The sequence below is a fragment of the Kwoniella pini genome, chromosome 6 (genome assembly GCF_000512605.2).
Source record: "Kwoniella pini CBS 10737 chromosome 6, complete sequence".
NCBI classification, from domain to species: domain Eukaryota; kingdom Fungi; phylum Basidiomycota; class Tremellomycetes; order Tremellales; family Cryptococcaceae; genus Kwoniella; species Kwoniella pini.
This window is the reverse complement of record NC_091721.1, coordinates 1687580-1706222: the sequence shown is the minus strand read 5'-3', so window position 1 is coordinate 1706222 and position 18643 is coordinate 1687580. Positions and strand designations below refer to the sequence as shown.

Genomic DNA, 18643 nt, shown 5'->3' with positions numbered 1-18643 from the left:
ATCTCATTGATATTCAGTACATATCTTCAATACAAACGAATATAACAATCATGCAATGACAATTACCTTCCCAAAACTTGTTGTAAAATTCCTCTCATTCCATCATCTTTCCAACCTTCTTCTCTTTGAATTCCTCCTACTCCTGAGCCTTTGGAAGTTTCATTCCATTCTTCAAGACCATCATTTTCTATTTCTTCATTAATTTCATCCCTTTCTTGTATAACATCTTTTTGTGAATTTCTTTTAGATATGGATTTAGATTTTATTAGATGACTTGATTTTTCCCATGCTCTTTCATATTCATTTTTACGTTCTTTTAATTTCCTCTCATCATCATTACTATTATTATTATTATTATTATTATTATTCAAACCTAATCCTAAACCTAATCCCAATCCTCTACCTCCTCCATAAGAAGAATTTTCATATTTATTTATTCTTGGAGATTTAGGTGATCTTGATAAATTATTATAATTGTGTTGACCTACTAATCTATCCAAAAAAAGTGAAGCAGATGGATCAGAAGGTACCCAATCTGGATGTGTAGCTTTAAAATGTAAAACACTAGATTCCATCTTTTCATTTCCTTTTTCTCTCCATCTATTCGTCATTTTGGCATTTGCTTTACTATCTTGACGTCTATTTACGTCTTCTTCAGTAGCAGTATCAACTTCTTCTGCTGCCTTTGGATCTGAACCGTCTCGCCTGAAATCAAAGACAGCGAAAGAACAAACGTATCCTACTCCATCGACATGTACGGTGAATTCGCGGAAAAAGTCGATAATCGCTCCTGCACATGGAGGTAGGGAGAAGAATAGCACAAATGGTGTAAGGATGACTGATAAGAGTTCGGTGAAGAAGATAGTGATTTTGAGAGCGAATAACTGACCAAATGATTGATGAACCTACAGTATCGGAGAACGCATCAGCTATATGACGTTATTGTATACACGAGCTAACCGATTGGAGTACGGATCGATGACCAATAAATAAAAAATCCACTGACCATCTGGCTATGCAGTTTACCTTTCCACTCATCGGGCAAGTAATGCGTGAATCTCACAACTTCTTTCATCCGTTCCTCAGGATCAAAAACAAAATTGTCTTCGGGTACCATACCTCTGGCTACAGCTAGTACTCCTCCGAAAAGACCCAAGTAGAACAGGACTGTCCGATGAGGCGTGATTTCGAAATGCAGGAATAGGTCTGGGTCGATCACGGAAGCTAGAAGTAATACGGCTGCGAATGATCCCGCTATGAAAGATACGAACCTACCGCAGGTAATAGTATAAGCTTGAGTAGACAGCTGGACAACTAGACAGCAACCTACCGCATGATTAATGCAGTCCTTTCTTTCGGATATTGATCGATGAATTCCTTTGCAATCGGGTAAGATCGGTCCAATCGACGTTCAAAGAGATGAGGCAGTTCGTTGAATTCGCGGAACTTCCATTGTGCGTAAGGTGTGTATTGTCTACCGCCTATCGAAGAGGGGTTCTTATGATATTCCTGTGCATATACCTCGATTAACCACGTCCTTCTCTCGACGTTCAGCGACACAATCCGAACTCACTTCGAAATACCTGAAGAAGGAATACATGATCAGGTAGACCACTATGAAGGGAGCAAAGATGGCATTCAAAACGCCCATGAATACGAAACGTCTCTTCAATCTAGAGTTAAGTGGGTTTGATCAGTCTTTGTATAGGTGAGAAAGTTCCAACGGACGTACCCAAGTACCAGGTCTTTCCGCCTTCGTTCCCTGACAAATTCCTTCTTCACTTGTCCTCTTGCGTCAAACAGATATTCCATGAGGCAGAATCTCAAATTCCATTCGAGCGCCTTGGTGAGTGTGTTAGCGCCGAAGGAGATGAATTTTCTATCGTAATGGGAGGTGTTTGAAGGAAGCGAGCTTGAGCCAGGAGCCAGCAGGGAAGTTGGAACGAGATGATCGAGACTACGAGGTACTGGTAATCTGACCCGCAGATCTAGTAAATCCTTGTTGAATAAAGCAATGAGATAGTTCTCCTGACGTAGGATTCGACTATAAGTGAATTCAGTTAGCTGTGGAATACCATATATCATGCCAGAACCAGCGTACTTAGCTACATCATGAGCGTCAAGCTTCTTGTACGTGGCTTGATCCGCTTCATCCACCATATCTGTCAAAGCAGTAGTTTGGCCATTTGACAGCGATGTTACGGGATTATGTTTCCGTATTTCGCCTATGAGGCGGACGATTTCAGGCCAAGGTAGCGTCTGAATGTCGGCCTAGTCTCACCGCATATAAGCCCATGATCAACGGCAGATACATTCGACTCACGTCTGGTACTCGCAAAAGGAAAGTATAGAACCGGTACATATCCAGCAATTTCGGTAGGGAAAGAACGAATGAGGACAGCTGGAAAATAAAGAACGCCGTGACTATCACCATGAAGATTATGTGGGGAAACGAAGCTCTATTCGGTGCACCATGTCAGCTGCGTGATCTCGACTATCAGACACTTGACGACTTGCCGAGTTATACATTTATCAATCAGCACATCATCCAGCCTAGCTATAGCATCAGGTCCAGATGCTTCTGACCAAAGCTTCTTGTAATCTATACAGGATGTAAGGAAAGTTGAAAAAGCAATGACGAAGAATGTGGTCCTGCCCAATACGTGAATTCAGCTCAAAATGAGCCTTCGCCCAGTGTATTAAGTAAACCTACAATAGGTTCAACGCTCTAGCCAAAGCTATACACCATATTCCTTTTCCTTTGTAGTAGTCATACACCTGTACAAGAAGTCAGCTGACAATGTGGGAATAGCAGGATACTTGAATCAGCTGGCTCACTTCTTGTAAAAACCCATCAAGGTCTTCGACGTTGACCCATTTCCACAAGGCTTTTTCATAATCATTCAAACCCGTCTTTCCTACTTTTCCACTCCTTTTCCCTAATCCATCGTACCTTCCTCGCTGTTCATCTTCCACTTCATCCTGCTCATCTTGAGCAGGTAAAGCATGATATTTTCTTCCCCCTTTATCTCTTGATTTGGCTTTACCTTTACCTTTGTCTCTTGCAGCGGAACTAGGAGGTAGCGCGGGATCCAGATATCCCGAACCTGATTTTAGATGTGGGAGAGATTTCTTGCTTGAAGGGTTCCTTGGAAGTGTAGGTCTAGGGGGTTCTCTAAATGTGGGTATCGGTCTGGCTAGTCGTTCAGGTTCGGGCGAAGTGGATGGATCTCGCTGTTTGGCTTCATGCCTTATTGATGATCCTAAATTGACATTTGTCCCTTCTAACCCTGAAGCATAGATTGACATAGTGGATGGGCCAGGCGAGGTTGAAGTTGATCTGCTTTGGGAAGTCGATGAAGAAGGTATTTCGGAAGGTGTTCTAAAAGGTCCGCTATTCCGTCTAGGTAATATCGGATTGTCATTCTCTTCGTTCAGACTGATATGGTTGTTATTCATCACAGGCTGTTGATTTGATCTGCTAGAATGTGGATGAGAGGCCAACGTTCTATCGCTTAGCCTACGCTCAGGTTGTTCGCCAAAAATCAAAGATCTAGGCGGAGCGTCTTCATCATCTGACGAGCTGGACGAAGTAGCTATAACATGTTTAGAACCTCTTTGATTTTGACTGGAAGGCGTAGGAGTAGGCGACATTGTTTCTCTACCTTCTACTTCATGTTCGATCGATTCATCTTCACCTTGTAGTTCCCTTAATAGCATTGTCGACGGACTATCCGGATCTGGATAGGTAGAACGCGCGACGGAAGAATAAGGATTGATGAGGTTGAGTAGAGCATTTGACCGTTGAGGTGGACTTGTCATCTTGAATTATATCATCGGGATCGGGAAGATCCCTGTAGTAAGAGCAAAATGATATGAGCCGATGAGATGAGCTCATTAGTATCAATAGATTTGATGTTATTTGTTGTTGTAATCTGTTAGTGGACGATGACGGCACATAGATAGGTGGCGATAACCGGAGTAACCTTTCATTGCAACCGTGGGAAATTTAATTATATTAGGCGATTTTCAATTTGACTTTTGATATTTTGGTCAACTGTCCGACTTTGTATACCTAGCATCTTTAATTATCTTCGAATAGAGACTTGAATAAGCTAATCTTTCTTGCCAAGCCGCATCTAGCAAGAAAGACACTCTGTACCATGACTGAAGCATCCGAATCATCCAAGCGCCCTCGTTCGGCTTCTCCACCACCGAAAGTTGAACAAGGTGCAGCCCCTGAAAATGATGTATCCGAAGTACAAGAACCCCCATCAAAAAAGGCTCATATCGAAAACTCAGCCACTCCTGCTTCAAACGCTAAACCCGAGGTAGATCCAGAAGAAGCTATGTTCAACCTCCAATCGGAATCTGCAAATGCTGCTGCCGAAGATACGAAAAAGAAAACTTGGGGTAGAGGTCAAGGATATGGAAACGGAGGTAAAGGAAAAGGTAAAGAGAAAGACCCCAATGTCAAGTACGATAGAAGAAATAATGATTGGACACCTCGTGAGAGGAAAGAAGGCGAAGAAGCTGAAGCTAGATTACCTAAACGAAGATGTGCTTTGCTTGTAGGGTGAGTATCAGCTGTTATATGCTTCTCCAATAGAGTAGGTTGCGCATAAGCTGATCATTCACGTACAGATATTGCGGTACTGGGTACTCCGGTATGCAAATGTAAGTTACTCATCAGCTAATACGCAGAGTGACCGTGGGAAGTTAGCTGACAATTTGTCATTTTCTTTGACACAGACAAACGCACGGATCTAGGACAATCGAAGGAGACGTATTCGAAGCTTTAGTCAAAGCTGGAGCGATCTCAGCAGACAACGCAAATGATCATCGTAAATCTGATGTCGCCAGAGCTGCGCGAACTGATGCAGGGGTACATGCCGCTGGTAATTGGTAGGTATTCAGGATGCTCGCCGCTGTGTTCTGTGTTTTTGGTTGAACCAGCTAACCGATATTACCATAGTATCTCTCTCAAAATGATTGTTGAACCACCTTTACCGGAAGGATTCAAAACTCTTGCTGAATATGTCAACTCTATTTTACCTGACCAAATAAGGATGTGGGGTTTTGTTCGAACTGTCAAATCCTTCAATGCTAGAACGTAAGTTTGGACTTCTTGCCTAAATTCAGCTACCTCGTACTTTGCATTCCACGGATACTCGGCTGATATTATGAGTATCTTAGCGCTGCTGATTCGAGGATATACGAATACCTTCTACCATCTTATTGTCTCCTTCCACCGGGCCGCAATGATCCTCTTGGTAAACGATTAGACAAGTCAAGTCCTGGATGGCGAGACTTATTAGGTAAAGAAGCTGTTGATTTCGTTGATGCCGCTCCATCTTTCGATGATGAAGACGAGGACGGAAAGCTCAACCCTAAAAATCGAGGAGAATTTGAGAGACGACGAGGATGGAGAGTTGATAGCAAGACGCTGGAGAGATTTAGAGAATTAATAGCGCAATATAAAGGAACCCAGTGAGCTACTTGTTTCTGTTCCTCCCTTTATGAAAACATAAGCTAACCTGACTTTCCCTTTAGCAATTTCCACAATTTCACTGTTGGCAAACCCTTCAATGATCGAACCGTTAAGCGATTCATGATTAAATTAGAAGTAAAAGATCCACAAGTTTACGGTGATATCGAATGGATTTCCGTACAAATTCACGGACAAAGTTTCATGCTGCATCAAATTGTGAGTCTTGTTCTCCGAAACCAGTACCATAAATATATCAATACTGACTTACACTATCTTGAATAAAGCGAAAAATGATATCCATGGCTATGTTAGCTTGTCGAACCGCTTCTCCTGCATGTTTGATCCCAGAAACGTTTGGTGAGCTTTTTTAACAAAACCTCGTACTGGACAGACCCAGCTCATCATCTGAAATATTTCAGGTCCTAAACGAATTCACGTTCCCAAAGCACCTCCTCTTGGTCTTTTATTAGAAGCACCACAATTTGGAGTTTACAATCAACGAATCTCCTCCAAAGCTAATGGTTTGCAAGAAGATCGAGATCCTGTTAATTTCGGATTATATGCTGAATTAATGCATGACTTCAAAGTCAAATGGATTTATGAGAAACTCAGACAAGAGGAATTGGAAAGTCACGTGTGAGCTGTCGAAGCCACTTTTATGGATGAAGTAAATAGCTCATGTAATTTTGCATGATGTGAATAGGTTCCATAAATGGATGAGGCAAATGGATTGTTCCATGTCAAGTGGATTGGCTTTCTTGAAGTGAGTTTCTGCTTAATGTTTATTTTAAAAGCTTCCCATGCTAATATCTATTAATTACAGTACTCAAGGTACTATTCCACCGGAAGCGGATTTATCTAAGGGAGCTAAAGAAGCACGTAAAGCGGCTGCTGCTACAGCTGCTAAAGAAGGTGGAGAAGTTGGAGGAGCAGAGACTAAAGAAGAAGTAGAAGATGGGATGGATAGTGAAGATGAAGAGGTTGATATGGAAGCTCTTAAAAGGGGTGATATGGAGGGATAGGTGATTATAGAAGCATATGCATATCATCTTTGTCATATCAATTAGAGTTAATTGTTATGTTGCATGTTTTAAGAAATTGATTGTTGAATGGATTCGGTTAAATGGATTGTCATTTACCCGAAAAGAGGTCATGCGAATGATGACGTTAAGTGATGAGCAAGCATCACAAATAACTTGATAAACTGTACCCAGATACATATTTCAGTATACATGTTTGAATCACAAGCAATATAACCCTTTCAAATTATCACCATTGAGAAACGAGAATCATGTCAGCACCCGAAACACTCAAGTATTTCTTAAAGGCGGAAAAGTTCGCTGTGATTGGAAGAGTAATGAATGATAGATCAAGGTGGGATAATAAAGTATGTCAAATGTGGTGGATTATTTTGGTCAATGTTAAAAGCTGATTCTATTCTGTAGATATTAAGATGGTAAGTATTTTGTTCATCCAGTCAAACAGCGCTTTAAACTGCGCTTTGATCAGCAATAAGTAAACATATATCTGTATATCTCAGGTATCAACAAAGAAAATTTCCAGTTGTAGCTGTTAGACCTGATAAACCAATTGAAGAAATTGAAGGATTAAAATTATTGAATCAAATAGTAAATAAATCAAATTTCTTATATTTATATTTTAAACAAAAGTTAAGTGATAATCAAGTGGACTAATTATTAATATCTAATTATACATTTTAGGATCAAATACAAAATTTAAATAAAACTTCAATATCAATTATAATTAATCCTAAATTAGGTTTAACAATTTTAAAAATACTTTATCCTATACCTTCAATTGAAAATGAACCTAGATCAATATGGTTTCAACCTGGAGCAGATGATGAATTAATATGGGAATATGTAAAAGAAAGAAATTTAAAAAATAAAGTAATAGGTAAAGGATCATGTATTTATAGAGATGGAGATAATTTATTAAATCAAATTAAAAAAGAAGAAGAGGAATTGAAAAGTAAAATTTGAAGAAAATTAAGGTAATTTTATGATATACCATATTTTAATGTATAAGTTGAATTTCTAAATAAACGTTTTTTAACTATTATTTGATATTCTGTAAGAATTCTTAATCAAGTTAATATTAATTTGAATTAGTTAAATAATTAAAACAAAAAAAATATTAACTTACCTGTATCTTGCATCATGTCAGGTATTTCTTTTTCTAAAAACCAATTAGGTAATAATTTAGAAATGATACATTGAAAATATTGACCAATTGTTGAATTTTCGTTAATTGTTGTTGTTTCATCAGGATTTATTAATTCCCAAGAATCATAATTATCTTTAACAATTTTTGATTGATAAGGATAATATTCTAATATACTTGTATAATTTATATTCGTATTGAAATTATCAGGAAAAGGAATTGGCCAATTTGAACATGATTTAGAATTTGATTCTATAATAGGTAAATTGAATTTTACTTTTTTTTTAGAAGTGAAAGTTGGTGATTTAGTTTTTTTTAATATAGATTGAAGATTTGGTGATTCTGAATTTGATTTCATGATGGATTGTTTGGTGGTCATTGTTATTTCTTTCGAAAAATTCGAGCTTAGGTATATATATGGTGAGAGTAATATGAATGCAATTTGGTACGAAGTTAGTTTCGAGAGATGAAATGCTTTACTATGATTGAGTATAATATCTTTATATGAAGTGATTACATGATTCCTCTAAGTAGAACAGACATCATGATAGACATGATAGCCCTAGTAACGTACCCGTCCAAGGTTTTGCATTGTACGAGTACGAAAATCGTTAACCTTAAAAGATTGCGCAGAGATAGTGAGACTTTGTCGACTTGATTCGTGGTCACGAAGACTTTATATAGTGCGTAACTTGTTACATTTCTTTTGATTGCAAGCGATTATGCCAAAGTAGTACGAATGAAGGGTTACTACATGGGAACGTTATTGCGTCCCGCATACCTAGTACATACCTACTATGTAAACCCGCTTCGTCATACAGTATGAATCTATTTCATGTCAAAATCAATACGAATATTCTTCAAGGTTGAGCTATAAGCTTCATTCGATTTCCTAGCAACACCGCTTCAATTGGTTTACGATGTCTTGGTTGAGGATCCATCTGGTCTTGAGAGAGTGGCAAATGCAAAACTCCTCTAGATCTGGACGGAATATACCATACAATTTGGCTAAGTGTCAAATTGGCAATTTTTAGATTGATCCTTTGTTTGATGCTGATGTAGAATATGTGGTGTCCGTTACGAAGAAGCTTATTTTCTGGTCATGGATCAGTTCTTAATGGATAAAGTCTAGAATCGTATGACGATGAAGTCTAGAATCGTATGACGATCAAGAAGTCCCCTTGGCGAAGTCCCCTTTCCTTTCATGTATTTACAGGTCGTCACGAGCGAGTGATTAGGACATCAAGATATAAATAGCTGTTGGCCCCTTGAACATCTTGTCTCCTTATATATCACTCATATTTCTATTTATCCCTTATTTTGATTAGACAAACTCATACAGATACTGATAATACTCAACATGGCTGAAATCGAATCAGAACAATCTGATCTTCCATTGGACGATGTATATGAGGGTAAAGTTGAAGAATTCTCTGCAGAGGTAATTATGAAAACACGAGATATGGCTCTTCATCGATTAAACAAAATGATGGATGATCATGCTCAAGGTCTCAAGCATATTCCAAGCAAACATAAATCTTTACCTGGAAGTCATGGTGCAGAAATGCGAATATTCTCTATAGAACCTGGCGAAAATACAGATCCATCAATAAAGCATGAAATCGATTTGTTAAATCATTACATTGTCAAAGATTCTAATGACTATTCTCATTCTGATACATTAATAGCTTATAAAGATTTTCAACTTGTAAATGGTGCTGAGATATTTACTAAAGAAAATGATATTTCAAGATCTGCTCCCCGTATCAAAATATTCTTAGAATCAACAGATGATACTAACACAACGGATTATCAACACGGTGCAAGGATATTAACATCTGAATCTTCTGATTGTAGCAATAACATTAGAAAATGGAATTCTGAATTCAAGGACTTACCTTGGAAGATTTTACAGGAAGCAACCTATGCTAAATCTAGATGTAGAGCTCTCACAGAGATGGCAGAGAGGGCGCATGCAGATGATCCTATTAGGTATGGGAAACCATCAAGTCGTATTACTACTTACAATTTTGATATCCGTTCGTTTGACGACAGGTTCTCAAAAGATCTATGTATGAATTTTGAAACTGCAATTCAACATTTAAGACCTTCCAAAGCAAGAAGTAATGATGATATGATTTTGAATATGCGATTCCCTTCTAAAGATCTCGCAAAATTTTCTAGTCATTACGGTGTAGAAGAAAGTATCTTAGATAGCAAGAGTGAAGATTGGGATAATGAATTTAAACCAACTACGAAAAAAACTGTAACTATTAGATGGTCTAGAGTTTTGAATCGTATTGATGATCCACAAGAATATCTTTCTCGTCCTCGTCAGTCATCATTCGAGCAAGCGGATCGGGGACTTCAGGAGCTATTAAGAGGAGTCACAAGAATTGTGGAACTTGACGACCAGTGAGTTTTTTATATGTTACATGGCAAAATCGAATTTATACTTTGACGATATCTGCTAATATTCAATCGATAGGTCTAGTGTCGCTGATGATGAGCATGGGCCAAAATCTGATGCAGATTTGCCTAGTGACGCTGATAATAAGCCAGAATATAAAGCAGATCTGTACCATTCAGATGAGGTCACGCAAGAGGGCGAGTCAACCAATAATGAAAGGCAAAGTCGATCGAGTCAAAGTCCCGGAACTCGCATCTTTGACTGGATGAAGTCCAAAGTCAAACAGAGCAAGAGCGGCTCAGAGTAGACTTGATTTTCCAGGGTGCCGACTATATGTCCCCCTTTCAAAGACTCGTGCACCGATGGCTGCTCACGTGTGCGATATTCGCTTCTTCCCCTTTGTATATTCGCTTATTGTTCATCCAAGATCATCATATACATGTAGATCAATACATCACAAAATCATTCGATCAGACTATATACAATTCATAGTACATCAATCTTAGTGTGCATTTATTTAAATCTGAATATGCAAAATATCCCCTCTTGTATAGACATTACTCATCATGCAGACCTACATAACCCGCATCCTTTCCAGCTTGGAGTACAATCCAGTCTTGAGTCGTTTTGTGATCTGATGCAATCTCAAATCGTGGTTTTTCAAACGCCTCGAATTGATTTTGTTGATCGTTTGTTGTGTATCTACGTTTCTCATCAGGGAATACGGTTCTTGTAATGAACGATTCTTTTACCACTGGGTTTGAAATACCACTAACCCTCCTAGTGAGTTTTGGATTAATATTGGGTCCATACCACGCTGCAACAATTTCACTTTTCCACCAATCTTTGGCTAATTTATCTATATCTTTTTCTTCTCTTTTAATTTCATCCTTTGGTCGAACTTGAATCTCTTTAAGGTCGCTGCAAGATAGATGACTGGTCAAATTAGGTGCACTAAATCGACGTTCCCTTATAGGTTGAATGAGATTATGCGAATCTATTTCTGCTGTACTTTTCTGGTTTGTGAATGAAATAGCTCTGTTATAAAATGAAATCAAAGATTCCAAATATGCTGTAGAAGGTGATGATGAAGTCGAATACGAGATTAATACTGTCGAAATACTTTTCAATGAATCTTGTACTTTCTTTTCTATCCTGGAATTTCCATCTTCTACATTCGGGATTCCATCTGAAACTGAAGGGTGCATGATCTCATTTAGATGTATTTAGGAGATGAATCGAATGTATACTGATCTGTTTGGTCAAAAAAGTTAGTAATATAGGTCAATATCTTGACATGTCAGACTGAATTCCTCCGGTGCACCGCTTATATAAGAATATCCAATCATCATGAAGAAGGAAGGAATCGCAATTTATCGTGATCAAGACTTCTAGAAGGTATGATTTCCTCAATAAATCACCATATCTTAGATCCGGTTATCGGGTAGTGATCCGTTGATCTCGGAAACAAATAATTCTGCGATGTCTTGGACGCCTTCAGTGAGCCCATGTAGAGTCCTTTCCTTAATATCCGGATGATGCATATCGACTGATGTTAGATTTATCGGCCATTATGAAAGGTCTGCTTCCTATCGATGCAATCGCAGCGCTGTCCATGGCATCCGGTCTATAGTCTCGATCTTTCTTCTACACCAGTCTACCGATGCAAGGACTTTAAACCAACTTTGACGATCCTTCCCTTTCTTCTATAGATTTCATAGTCCTTTCACTACATTCCCACAAACTTTTCATCAATCCACCACATTGTTGACTTATCATATCATCCTCCTGTGAAGCGTGTTTATCTAAACATTGTCGATAGGCAAAAATCTGTTCTGCACATGAAGTTTTCAACTCGGCAAGATGAGGTACGCTGAGTCAAGATCACTATCAGCTCCGTTATTGATTATGAAACAGAAACAAAAGGAGTCCCCTGATCATGCGAGTTATTTGTCACTTACCTGGCATCCGCACATGCTGCCAAAGCTTTACCTTCAGGTCTACATATCGTATTCCAGTCTTCAGCTTGATTCTTCAGCACACACTGAATCATTCAAGTTAGCGTTATCATCTATGCTAAGCTTTGTGGCCTTTGTATGGTCAGCAAACCTATGACATACCTCTTGATATTTAGCCATTTGCTCGGCGCATTCTATACCGGTCATTAGAGGGATTATTTTCTCGATTGTTAGACAGTAAATCGCCACTCACTTGATGCTACTAAGTTGTATGATAGATCCATTGCGTCTAGAGCTTATTCTTTACTGGTAATTGTATCAGCACGTAGTATTTAGCAATTATTCTATGCATTGACTTAAATTGTAAATACTCTTAAGCAAGAAAAGTTGAAAAAGTCGAAAAACATTCGATGACATCAAACCAAAACATTCCGTCGGAAACGAAAAAAGGTTATTACGTAACAAGATGGTGATGAGTTGGCGACTGACTTGTTTTGGTCAAAGTCAACAGAATAAACATGAAAAATGAAATATCATTCAACTATGATTATATTTCGATAGAACAACCCATACCTTAATTGTCTTACTTCGATAGTATAGTCCTCAATACACGTATCTGATAGTCATCAGAATGGACGCACATGCAAGGGCACTTATGCCCCCACCTCATGCTACCCCAAAACCGACTTCTCGCTTTGCCCCCAAAACACCCTCTCACCTAAAATCACCCCCCTTAACCACTTCACATAACGGTAATACACCTCATTATCCCGAACCAATCTCACATGTCTTATCACCGAAAGAAGGTGGATCAACCAGATTAAAAATAAAATCAGCTACTACTCCTGAAGCGAAATCAAGAGTATTAGTCAAACCTTTAGGTGCTCGTGCGCAAATTCAACGCAATAATGATTTATTAGCTACTCCTTCAGTCAGATTGGTCAATCGCTCTATAACGCCAAATTATGAACCTACGTTAGCAGATGAAGGTTGGATGTCGGCTGATACACACAGTCAACCTGTTACGATGATGAATTTCGAGGAATATGAAGATGAGATGGCGGAAACGGAAGCGGTTTTGGTATCTGTTAGGTGAGTCTGGCTCAAAGCACAATTCCGAGATTATTTACTAAATATCGAACCTTTTGGGTACTTTACAGAGTAAGGCCCCCTAATCCTGTCGAAATTCGCTCGGATGCGGGCTGCGTATGGACCATGCCAGAACATGATCAACATTTGCTTAAATTGGCTAAGGGTACTGAAGGGATGAGAGGGGATCGAGATTGGATATTTGGTAAGTTTGAGTCTTTCCAAACTTGAGCCTACGCTTACCAGCTCTTTGTTGTAGATCGTATACTTCCACCTGAATCTGACAATAGCAGGGTATACGGAACTTCCGCTAGACGACACGTCAAATGTAAGCCCCTGCATCTTCAATTCCCTTGATCGTCAAGAGATGCTGAACAGAGTATATTATACTTGCAGCTGCAATGGAAGGATACAACGCGGTCATCTTTGCATACGGTCAGACAGCATCTGGTAAAACACATACCTTATCCGGATCATCTATAGAACCAGGTATAATACCCTTGTCAATTACCGACTTATTTGCTCAAATTCGTTCAACTCCCGATCGAGAATTCTTACTCCGAGCATCATATCTGGAATTATATAATGAGACAATCATTGATTTACTTTCACCTGTTCATGGAGCAGAGCTACATTTGAGCGAAGGTAAAAAAGGGGTAGTTATTAATGGTCTCACTGAATGCGCAGTCAGGACAGAAGGAGATGTCAAAAAATTGCTGAGATCAGGTGAAGACAGAAGAAAAGTAGGAGCGACCGACTGGAATGCTAGGTCATCAAGATCGCATTGCGTTTTCCGAATCGTTGGTTGTTCTTTCCTGACACAATCTCAAAATAGGAGATATAGCTGACTTCCCCGCTATCAGACCATCGAATCACGAGCCCGAAACTCAGCGATTGAAGAAGCCCCTATTGGTGCTAGAACTCCTGGAGGACGGCTCAAGGCTGCAGGAGAAAAGATGACACGAATTAGTACCCTGTCGATAATTGGTATGTCAGCTTTATAGTACGCCTTTACGTTCGTAAGCTGATTGATTGTTTTAAACAGATTTGGCTGGTTCCGAGAGGCACACTTCATCCAAAGAGCGAAATGCGGAAGGTAAACATATCAATCAATCGTAAGCTATAAAGTCTGACATGTACCATGCACCCCCAGTTGACTTCCATTAAAAGGCTATTGACCTTGAAATTGGTCATTTCGAAACTTGCCGATTTGGCTTCTAAGCGAAATGTCACCCATGTACCGTTTAGGGACAGTAAGCTGTGCGTGTCACTGAATAGCTGTCATTACCCAACCTCAGATTAACAGCTAACAAATGTCATAGCACGCGACTATTGCAAAATTCCCTCTCTGGAGATGCTCTCATATCTGTCATATGTACCGTTTCTCCTTCATCCCTCAATTTGGCAGAATCAATTTCTACCTTAGCTTTTGCTCAAGGTTTGAAGAGAGTCGTTCTGAAAGCCCAGAAGAAAGAAGTTGTCGATCCTCAAGCTTTGATCCAGCAATACCAAAATGAGATTGCCGAGCTGAGAGCACAGCTCAGGGAGAAAGAAACCGGTGGAAGTAGCAAGAATGAGGTGAGTCATCATCGTGATGTCGATATTTTGTTAGGGATACTGAGTGGTCTATCATTGTCATAGCGAGAGAAGAATCAAGCTATGGAGACGCGATTAAACGAATTGAAGTCTATGATTTTAACTTCTGTCAGTGTCAATTCGCCAAACGCAGAAGATGGTTCAAACGTAGGTCTATCTTTTATCTTCTATCTGACAAAATGGCTGCGGACTTAATAGCTGATCATTATCGTGAATTTTAGTTGGTCCCTCCTAGTCCGGCGAAGATGAAATACCCTAAATTAGAATACGATCGACCATCCGCTGAACTATTAGAAGAATTACATGCGGAACAATTGAATAGAGCGGAATTGGAGGATGAAGTAGCAAGATTGAAAGCTGAATTAGCCACTAGACCTATTGAACCCAATAAGGAGATTGTAAGTCTGAGGAACGAAGTAGCAGAGCTTCGGTTAATCGCGGGTGAGCAAATATTCTTGCTTCATTTGACTTTCAACGATCAAGTAGTAGTATTGACATCATGATGAATTACTCTGTAGATGACTACGAAAGACATTTACTTGAACCTTCTAGGAAAGTCCGAGCGGATGTCGAGAAGGATTTCGGAGAAAAGCTTAAGACCCTTGAGAACCAATTGGACAGTAAAAAGATTTGGGCAAATAGATTGGATGAGAATGTTCGATTTATCACGCAAGAAAATAAAGCTTTAGAGATGGTGAGTTAACTTATTTTGCCAGGGTTCGTATGGAAGATTTCTGATTTTTTTCGTTTTTTCAATGGGATTTAGCGATGTTTGGAAGCAGAATCAAAAGTTACACAAATTATAGAATTTATAAATTTAGCTCTTTCACCGTCATCATCATCATCATCATCATCATGTGAACAAGGATTATTACCTATAAATGAAGATGAAATTGAATCTATATCATCAAATTCATTACCTACTTTAATAGTTTCAGATGATTTTTCACCTTCATTAAATGATAATTATTCAGGAGGACTAGGAGGAGGAGGAGGAAAATCAACATTAACTTTATCAGCATCAAAAATGAGAGCTACTTTTTCACAAATGGATTTAGCAAATTTTAATGATAAATTTGGTAGTTTAAGTATAAAAGGTAAAAAAATGAAAGGTTTAGGTATAAATGGTGTTGGAGGTGGTGGTGGTTGGAATGGAAAGATGTTAAGAGAAGAAAGTAGTTTTGCATTAGCTGAAGTTGCTGGAGATGATGATTTTTAAAGAAATAATATTATTTATTTGTTTTGTTTATTGATGATTTTTTTGTATTTTATCAATGATAGTTTATTTTCTTGTTTTTCTTGTTTGTTTGTTTATTCTATATATCATGCATTTTACGGACAATATAATGAATGACCTCTGAATTGTTTTAAATGATAATCAAGTTATTGTTAAGCGGAAAATTGAATTCTTGAGCTGTCTTTTCGAATTAACATGTGTACATTGACATAAAATGCATGATATGAAGTTCATGAATCGTTATCTTACATACATACACATTTGACTTTTTCAGGAAAATAATTCCTAAATTTATATTTTCTTCTGTGAAAGTTCAACAGCAACTTTAAAAGCTCCTAATAAAGCAGTTAATTGCATCTTTTCATTTCCACCAACTGATAATCTATGTCTTAAAAAAAAAAAAATCAATCAAATTATCAGTATTCAAAATAATTTAAAAGCTACTACTGCTTATTGTTCAAAAAAAATTAAATATTAGATATTGTTTATAGACTTACTCTGTACTACCTAAATGATCTAATAAATAAATTCTACTTTGTTTTGGTAATTCAACTGTATCTAAAAAATCATATGCTCCAGCAATTAAATCTTGTAATGCTAAACCTTTTTCAACTTTTAAAGATGTTATTACTATATCAAAAGAGTCAGGAAAAAAAACCATTAATTATGGGAAGAAATTCGCTTCAATAAACTTTAGAAATCAAAGTTAACTTAAGACTTACATGAATAACTTGTACCGAATTCATCAGACATCATACTTTGTACTACCCTTTCAATATCTTTAGGATGTGGATTTCCTGTACAATTATAAACGGCAGTTTCGTCTACCGTATCATAAGCTGCATGACATGCCTGTTAAAACGACAAGGTGGTATGTCAGTCGATTTAGTCTTGATTTGGTCGTCAACAGCTCACCTGCAATACATTTAACGCTCGTCGCATATCACCTCTTGATAATTTCAGTAAAGCCTCTCGTCCATCTTCCGTCAAGTTGACTCTGGATTACACATTTCACATCAGCTGACCATCTCCTGTAATGCCCTCCTGTGAGTGATTCAGATATTTGACTTACCCCTCCTTTTCTACCACTTCATCAACTTTCCTCTGAATCTCTTTTTGAGGTAAAGGAGAAAATCTAAATCTCGTACAACGCGATTGAATCGCAGGAGTGATTTTATTAACGTAATTACATAAAATGCAAAATCGTACATTCTTCGTATGTGTTTCTATCACTGTGATGCAAAGAATCAGGTATGTTAGCTTGCTTAATGGTAAAAATAATATACATACCTCTCCTCAAAGCTGATTGAGCAGCTTGAGTCATCATATCAGCTTCATCTAATATGACCAACTTGAACCCTTTCCTACAGGTAAAGAAAATATTATTAGCTTCGCATAAAATCGAGGTAGAGTTATCTTTAAAATAAAAGAGCTATTCAAAAGCTTGAGTTCTACTTACGAGAATAATACTTTTGTCATTGCGAAATTCTTAATTTGTTCTCTAACTACATCTATACCTCTATCATCTGAAGCGTTTAATTCTAAAATATGTTTTTTATATGGTGGACCATAAAGACGTCTTGCTAAAGCTAAAACAGTTGATGTTTTACCGGTACCTAAAATTGAAATAAGAGGAAAATTCTTTATTTGTATGTTTATAGATTATTCACCTGGTGGTCCGTATAAAAGTAAATGAGGTAATCTACCGGCTTCAATAAATTTCTCAACTATAAATATGCGTTTTTGGAAAATTAGCAAAACATTTCATTCGATATTTCAATTTGTAATAATGGGCAGGTTTTGGATGAGGCTTGATGCTGACTCATATGAATTAAGGAAGAAATCGAAAGATGATCACTCACTAGTACTTGTTATATCTTGATGAGAAACAACTTCATCTAATGTATTAGGTCTATATTTTTCTACCCTATTATTTTGAAGAAATACAAATATCAGCTATAAATTATAAAAATATGAATTGATAATAGTTAATTTTGATTTTAACGATTCAACAACTTTTGAACCGACATTGAATATCCCACTCTTCTTCCTATACATTCTCATTGTTACAAAATATTTTTACAAAAACTTACCAAGGTAATCCCTCTTTATCATTTAAAGCTTTTATTTCAATATCACTTAATATTTTATTTTCTATTTCTCCTTCATTTGCTTTTCCTTTTCCTTTTGAATTTGCCATTAAAGCTGTCATTGCGTTGGAAGGTTTTGAATTACCATTACTATTACCATTAACGGATGAAGTTGGAGGATCTATATCCATTGGTTCGGACATTATAATTGAATTTGGTCTAAAATCAGAAGAAGGGACAGGTTTGAGTGATCCGTATTTAAATTCCACTTAAGAGTGGAATTGCGTTGGTTTCTGTTATGATAGAGTTAGATGTTTGTAAAGTAGATAATCATATTAATATGATAGAATCAAAAATGTAGTGAAATAATTAAATGTATGAACATGACACAAAACACGATCGATCAAGACGCGTCGACGAATAGGCATGAATGGACTAGCACAATCTGATCACGTGCTTATACAACCTATACCATATCTTTCCTCCAGGTTTCTATGCATTATTATGCATAACCTCGTAATCATTAGAAGGTCATACTGCATTATATGTCAGAAAGCCATCCGGACAATCTCACAAGATTGGCGTTTC

The 18643-nt window shown here is 37.8% G+C and overlaps 9 protein-coding genes across 9 annotated transcripts; 4 read left to right on the top strand and 5 right to left on the bottom strand.

The window, feature by feature from the left end:
* Positions 1–62: 62 nt before the first annotated feature.
* Positions 63–3822, bottom strand: I206_105087 (uncharacterized protein; the record flags this gene model as incomplete). The annotated part of the gene is made up of 10 exons (XM_070203057.1): positions 63–905; positions 1007–1271; positions 1331–1509; positions 1574–1673; positions 1733–2044; positions 2102–2271; positions 2324–2459; positions 2518–2652; positions 2714–2778; positions 2839–3822. The coding sequence occupies 10 exons, from the start codon at positions 3820–3822 to the stop codon at positions 63–65; spliced, it is 3189 nt and encodes a 1062-aa protein (XP_070059158.1).
* A 341-nt stretch (positions 3823–4163) lies between these two features.
* Positions 4164–6513, top strand: I206_105086 (tRNA pseudouridine(38-40) synthase; the record flags this gene model as incomplete). Its single annotated transcript, XM_019154389.1, has 10 exons — positions 4164–4576; positions 4645–4677; positions 4753–4905; positions 4976–5113; positions 5197–5490; positions 5554–5707; positions 5776–5848; positions 5911–6127; positions 6195–6254; positions 6315–6513. 10 exons carry the CDS (start codon positions 4164–4166, stop codon positions 6511–6513), a joined length of 1734 nt encoding a protein of 577 aa, XP_019013129.1.
* A 269-nt stretch (positions 6514–6782) lies between these two features.
* Positions 6783–7494, top strand: I206_105085 (uncharacterized protein; the record flags this gene model as incomplete). The annotated part of the gene is made up of 4 exons (XM_019154388.1): positions 6783–6878; positions 6937–6947; positions 7032–7119; positions 7213–7494. The coding sequence occupies 4 exons, from the start codon at positions 6783–6785 to the stop codon at positions 7492–7494; spliced, it is 477 nt and encodes a 158-aa protein (XP_019013128.1).
* Positions 7495–7570: 76 nt separating this feature from the next.
* On the bottom strand, positions 7571–8054 carry I206_105084 (uncharacterized protein; the record flags this gene model as incomplete). Its single annotated transcript, XM_019154387.1, has 2 exons — positions 7571–7593; positions 7658–8054. 2 exons carry the CDS (start codon positions 8052–8054, stop codon positions 7571–7573), a joined length of 420 nt encoding a protein of 139 aa, XP_019013127.1.
* Positions 8055–9035: 981 nt separating this feature from the next.
* I206_105083 (uncharacterized protein) lies at positions 9036–10392 on the top strand (the record flags this gene model as incomplete). The annotated part of the gene is made up of 2 exons (XM_019154386.1): positions 9036–10090; positions 10164–10392. 2 exons carry the CDS (start codon positions 9036–9038, stop codon positions 10390–10392), a joined length of 1284 nt encoding a protein of 427 aa, XP_019013126.1.
* Positions 10393–10642: 250 nt separating this feature from the next.
* Positions 10643–11293, bottom strand: I206_105082 (uncharacterized protein; the record flags this gene model as incomplete). Its single annotated transcript, XM_019154385.1, has 1 exon — positions 10643–11293. One exon carries the CDS (start codon positions 11291–11293, stop codon positions 10643–10645), a length of 651 nt encoding a protein of 216 aa, XP_019013125.1.
* A 466-nt stretch (positions 11294–11759) lies between these two features.
* On the bottom strand, positions 11760–12327 carry I206_105081 (uncharacterized protein; the record flags this gene model as incomplete). The annotated part of the gene is made up of 4 exons (XM_019154384.2): positions 11760–11958; positions 12047–12129; positions 12206–12237; positions 12297–12327. The coding sequence occupies 4 exons, from the start codon at positions 12325–12327 to the stop codon at positions 11760–11762; spliced, it is 345 nt and encodes a 114-aa protein (XP_019013124.2).
* A 347-nt stretch (positions 12328–12674) lies between these two features.
* I206_105080 (uncharacterized protein) lies at positions 12675–15947 on the top strand (the record flags this gene model as incomplete). Its single annotated transcript, XM_019154383.1, has 12 exons — positions 12675–13135; positions 13204–13337; positions 13392–13460; positions 13529–13932; positions 13996–14119; positions 14178–14247; positions 14303–14392; positions 14455–14710; positions 14774–14875; positions 14950–15169; positions 15247–15422; positions 15495–15947. 12 exons carry the CDS (start codon positions 12675–12677, stop codon positions 15945–15947), a joined length of 2559 nt encoding a protein of 852 aa, XP_019013123.1.
* Positions 15948–16256: 309 nt separating this feature from the next.
* On the bottom strand, positions 16257–18258 carry I206_105079 (uncharacterized protein; the record flags this gene model as incomplete). Its single annotated transcript, XM_019154382.1, has 10 exons — positions 16257–16353; positions 16463–16595; positions 16688–16817; positions 16881–16962; positions 17038–17197; positions 17256–17329; positions 17425–17581; positions 17636–17692; positions 17828–17892; positions 18059–18258. The coding sequence occupies 10 exons, from the start codon at positions 18256–18258 to the stop codon at positions 16257–16259; spliced, it is 1155 nt and encodes a 384-aa protein (XP_019013122.1).
* Between the last annotated feature and the right edge of the window lie 385 nt (positions 18259–18643).